Genomic DNA, 6,000 nt, shown 5'->3' on the forward strand with positions numbered 1-6,000 from the left:
TGACGTTTACCAAGAGTGATGCACCCGAACCTTAGACTTCAAGTACATTCCCTTGCTCAATACATACTACCAGCTTTTTGTGATGATAGTTTTTTTGGGGGTGGGCGGAAGAAGAGAAGCACTTTTGCCATTTTACCAATTATTCCAATTGCTCAGATTTCCTTCTGTTTAAAATGTTATTTTTATTCCTTCCATTGCGAGCTCTCAATCCCTCAAACCATAACTAAAAAAGCTGGTTCTCTCAAATTCAGGAATAAGGATCACCCAATGGGTACGACAGAAATATTTCTCCATAAAGCAACACAAAATTTTATCAAATCTCTCCGCCAGCTCACTCCAAAAGTGCAAGTGACCCTGATTTTGGTTACATTTATATGAAAGGAAAATAAACTCTTTCCAGTTTTAACGGCGCCAGGTTCATTCATTCATCCTCCGCCCGGTGTCACCATCCTGGGGGGAGCAGACGGTACAACTGGGCCTGGCCTCGTAAACCGAGCCGAGCCAGCAGCCAGACCCAGGCTCAAACTCAGCAGAGGCCACGCGTTAAGGCCTGGCTGAAGTTCGTGTTTTCGTTTCTCCCAGCAAGAGTCGGCTCAGGGTTTAACCAGGAGAAACGGCCAACCGGACCCGCAGTCTCGGTCTGGCCCTCAGGCCCTGTGCCCAACTCACACCCCAATTCCGGGATTGTAGTCTCCTCGCTGGAGAACAGCAGCAAGACGAGGCGCTGAGCGGGACGCAGCCTCCCCAGTGCCGGTCACTGGCCTCCTGAGGCCAATTCCCCGTTCCTGAGGCTGCTGAAAGCGGCACTGGGGAGCAGGTGAGTTGGCAGCCGCTGGGCCCAGGCCTTTTGCTGCTGCTGCCTTCCCCAGTACGGTTCCCTCCGTGCAGCCAATCCCCAGGGGGCAGGCCGCTGTGCAGGCCCGCAGCCTCAAACTCGGAGCTCACCTGTGTCCCCAATGATGATGTACTTGAAAAGGTAAGCGTACGCCATCCTGAGTCCACGGTCACTGCGCTCTCGAGCCTCCGCCTCAGCAATAACAGCTCTTGCCGACGTCAGCAGCGGAAGTGCGAGAGCTCGAATCGCCCCACACAGCGTCCCCTGCGGCCCCCTCAGGAATTACTGCCTCCTGCGGCACCTCCAGGAATTTCCGCTCCAGAGAGCAGCCCCCTGCGGCACCTCTAGGAATTACCGCCTTACACAGCGTCCCCCGCGGCACTTCCAGGGTTTACCGCTCCAGACAGCGCCTCTTGCGGCACCCCTCAGAAATTACCGCCGCGCACACCGCCACTTGAGCCCTCCCAGGAATTACCACGGCACAGACCGGCCCCCTGCGGCACCTGTCAGGAATTATCGCCCCATGCTGCAGTGATCGGGATAACCCTTTGGGTCCCCTAGAATTACTGCCCCCTGTGGCAACCCCAGGAATTTCCACTCCCTGTTCCACAGCCCAGAATTCTCGCCCCCTGTGGCACACCCAAAATTACTGCCCCTCATGGCCCTGGCTGGAATTACTGCCCCATGCCACTCCCAGCAATTACCGCCCTTGTGGCATGCCGAGGAATTACCCCCCCCACCACTGCCGTGGCACTTCCAGGAGTTACCACCTGCATCCCCCCTGGAACTACTGCACCCCTGCAAGACTGCCTGGAATTAACACCCCATGCGGCACTCCCCGGAATTAATTCCCCCAGCAACACCCCTCGAGTTACTGCCGCAGACACTACCCAAATTACTGACCTTGTGGCAACGCCGGGAATTACCATACCCTGTCCCTTCCCAGAATTATCATCTCCTGCAGCACCTCCAGGAATCATTGCTTCCTGCAGCACCCACAGGAATTACAGGAATTGCCCCTCCTTCAACAGCACCTTCCAAACTTGCGAGCTGTAGAAGGACAAGGGCAGCAGACACATGGGAACACCACCACCTGTAAGTTCCCCTCCAAGCCACTCACCATCCTGAGTTGGAAATATATTACCGTTCCTTCACTGTTGCTGGGTCAGAATCGACAGCACTGTGGGTGTACCTATACCACATGGGCTGAAGCGCTTCAAGAAGGTAGCTCCCTATAAGCCTCTCAAGGACAATTAGGGATGGGCAATAAATGCTGGCTGAGCCAGCTACGTCAACATCCCATGAAAGAATTAAAAAAACTCCCAGGAATTCCCTGCTCCTGTGACTCTCCCAGGAATTGCTGCCGCTGACAATATCCCCTGTGGCACCACCTAGAATTACTGCCCCCTGCTGCATCAACCGTAATTTGGCAATGCTCAGATTTGCCGCCCCTGTGGGACCCTCAGGAATTACTGCTTCCTGCGGCACCCCCAGGAATCACCGTCCCCTGCTGCACCCCCAGGAATTATTGCCCCCTGCGGCACCCCCAGGAATTACTGCCTCCTGCAGCACCCCCAGGAATTACCACTCCCTGCGGCACCCCCAGGAATTACCACTCCCTGAGACACCCCCAGGGATTACCGCCCCCTGGGAGCACCACCCAGAATGGCCGCCCTCTGGCCTTACACAGAATCACCTCCCCCTGCATCACCGCTAAGAATTACCGCCCCCTACAGCACCACACAGAATTTCCACCCTCTGAGGCCCCCAATGAATTACCCCTCACCATGGCACCACCTGGAATTACCGGCCACGATGGCACCCCCTGAAGTTACACAATCTATGACAATTCAAGGAATTACCACTGCACACGCCGCCACCTGAGGCACCACCAGGAATTTACGCCACACCAACCGTACCCTGCAGCACCCCCCAGCATTACCGCCTCTTTGAGGCAACAGCAGGAATTACGACCACTGCAGCACCACCCAGTAATATTGCCTTCGGTGGCACCACCTGTAATTACTACCCCCTGATGCACCCCCAGTTATTACCATCCCCTGCAGCTCTGCCCAGAATCATCACCCCCTGTGGCATCTCCAGAAACTACCAACATCTGCAGCACTTCCAGGAATTTACCACCCCCTGTGGCATCACCTGGAATTACCAGCACTGCAGCACTGCCAGGAATTACTGCCCCCTGCACCCACCCAGAATTACTAGCCACTTGGGCACCGCCCTGAATTCCCACTCCCTGTAGCACTGCCAGAAATGACCAACCCCTGCACTCCCACAGAATTACCACTCCCTGCACTCACCCAGAATTACTGCCCGCTGAACCCACCCAGATTTGCCACCTCCTGCATCCGCCCAGAATTACAATGCCCTACAGCACTGCCCAGAATAACCCCCTCTCACACTGCCCCCCGCAGCATTGCCCAGAGTTACCCCCTCTCACAGAGCACCCTGCAGCACTGCCTGGAATTACCCCCTCTCACAGTGCCCCGTGCAGTACTGACTGGAATTAGCCCCTCTCACAGTGCCCTCTGCAGCAACGCCCAGAATTACCATTAGTCACAGTGCCTTCTGAGGCACCTCCCAAAATTATCAACCCTCACAGCTTGCTGCAGTTTTGCCCATTCTCATAATGTGTTGATATTGCTTCCAAGTGCACCGCTTACTATGCCATGTCTTTGTGTCATGGGCAAACTGCAATAAATGGCTCTCTGTCTGTTCCTCAAAGCCATTAATAAACAACTGAGGCTCTAATACAAGACCCCTGTGGGACACCTCTTGGCACATCCCCCAATTTGAGTACCTGCCCATTATCCCTACTCTTTCTCCTACCATACAGCCTATCTCCCAGCCAGGTCAATAATGCTCTCTCAAACTCGTGAGCTTCCACTTTAACTAACAATATATTATTAGGGACTTAACTGAATGTCTTCTGGGAGTCCATATAAATAATATCCATAACTTCCTGTCCACTGCTTTAGTCACTGCTTCAAAAACATTCAATCAGGTTTATCAGGCATGTCCTTTACAACTCCATTCTGGGTCTCTCTGATCAGTAAAAATTTTCAAGGTGCTGTCATTGTATCCTTAATTGTAGACATTTGTAATTGCGCAACAGCAGATGTCAAGCTAGCTGGTCTATAAAAATGTTCTCACTTACTTCCTTTAAAAGCCTCGGGCGGAAACCACTTGGTGTTGGATAGTTGTGCCATTACTTTGTTCGCTAATGATAATTTGCTTATGATAATTACAATGAGCCCCCAATCCTGATTCAAACTTAGTTTCCTTGGTTTGTCCAGCATTCTATCCCCTTACAGTATATACTGGCAGAAAGTAATTATTTAACCATCTGCCACCTTTTCTATTTTCATTTACAATACCACCATTATCAGATTTTAAGCGACCAACATTGCTCTTAATGTCTACCATTTTCCTCACATAATTATATAAGTATTTGTATTGATTTTGATATCTCTTACAAGTTCCTTTTTAGATGCCCTATTTGTAGCTTTTATTACCTGTTTTGTCACCTCATGCTGTTCTTTATATCTCTTCCACTCACCAAAATATGTTATTCTTTACATTCTTTTATTATTTTAATTTAATTTTATGTTGTCCCTTACCTCATTGGTCAATCATGGCTGTGTTTTTTGGCAAGTAGAGCTCTGGGCCCTTAGCAGCTGTAGACTAAAGGGTTAACTCTAATAATTAGCTATTGTGCATATGCATAAGGAGCTATGTTACAGTGATGTCTTTCACTGAAGGAAGATGAGTGTGAAGCATTTTAGAGAGTAGCTCCATCTATGTCTTGGTCTTACTTAACCTTTGTAATTAGTTAGTATGTAAGTAAATATGTTTTCAACAGAAGACCATTGCCTCCAGCAAGATCCCTTCTAGAGTAAGAAGCTAACAAATCCCAAGATAAAATTATGATAACAGAGCAGTTTGAACTTGTTCTGTATCACGTTAAATTACTTTTTGAATATCTCCCATTGATCTTGTCATTTTACCCATTAACAGATTTGCCTGGTGTACATTCAGCAGTCTCTGACTCATCCTGTTGACGTTGGCCTTACCAAAATTTAGAGTCTTAATTCTGAAGAAGAGTCATACAGACTTGAATCGTTAACTCTGTCTTTCCACAGATGCCGTCAGACCTGCTGAGTTTTCCAACAATTTTTGTTTTTGTTTTAGAGTCTTAGTAGCTGTTTCATGTTTCTTTCTTTCAATAAGAACATTGAATTCAATCATATTATGGCCATTACTAGATAAATGTTCATGCACCATTAGGGCTGTGAACTAAATTGGGCTCATTACACATTATTGGCCTATCCCCATAGGATATATTACAGAAAACTGTCCTGAACATGTTCAAGAAATGCACCACTTTTCCAACATGAGCTTGTCTGCTTATTCCAACTTATATGGATGTTAAAAATCCTGTTCAAAGAATTCTACCTTTACTACAAGCTTGTCTAACCTCTGCATTAATACATTCTGTCTCTGCACAATTACTACCACTGTCCCATGCACAACTACCTCTATAATCTTAAATCCTTTCTCTTTCTAATTGCTGCATAAATACTCCCCTGTCTGCTTACCTCTCTCTGTATCCTCTTATCATAGAGGTAATTTCATCCTTAATCGCTAATGTTGGTCCACCCACCCCTCAAGATTCCCTACACTTTCTACAGACCTTATAAACTGGTATATTCAATTCCAAGTCATGACTGTCTTGTAGCCATGCCTCATATGGCATGGGAATTTTTATATCCACCCCCAAGAGGATATGAGTCCTTAATTTAATATCTGATCCAAAAGACTGCTTAGTCTTCATTCAGTACTACCATAGAGGGACAGTCTGGATTCTGTGCTCAAGTGTTTGAAACCACAACCTTCTGATAGAGAGGCAAGAATGTCACTCCTGAGCCAATATTTGCTGGAGGTATATGAAAACAAGGTTGAGAAATTTATAACTGAGGCGGTGCTAGACTGAGAACCAATAAATCTCAGGGAGCACAGGGGTGATAAGAAAACGGTACGAGTTAAGATACATGCAGCAGAGCTTTGGATGAATTTTTCATAGTTCTGAGGTGTAATGGGTTAATAGTTATGATAATGAGTTAGTGGTGTGTATCATGATGTAACAG

The 6,000-nt window shown here is 48.0% G+C and overlaps 1 protein-coding gene across 1 annotated transcript in view; it reads right to left on the reverse strand.

Moving 5' to 3' along the window:
• The window catches only part of rab2a (RAB2A, member RAS oncogene family), a 100,521-nt gene extending 99,428 nt beyond the window's left edge, over positions 1–1,093 (reverse strand). The window contains exon 1 of the mRNA XM_041190373.1: positions 946–1,093. Within this exon, the coding sequence (XP_041046307.1) occupies positions 946–991 (46 nt within the window). The 5' untranslated portion in view covers positions 992–1,093. The remainder of the gene's footprint in view (positions 1–945) is intronic.
• Positions 1,094–6,000: the final 4,907 nt, after the last annotated feature.

This window comes from Carcharodon carcharias, chromosome 6, assembly GCF_017639515.1.
Source record: "Carcharodon carcharias isolate sCarCar2 chromosome 6, sCarCar2.pri, whole genome shotgun sequence".
Lineage (NCBI taxonomy): Eukaryota > Metazoa > Chordata > Chondrichthyes > Lamniformes > Lamnidae > Carcharodon > Carcharodon carcharias.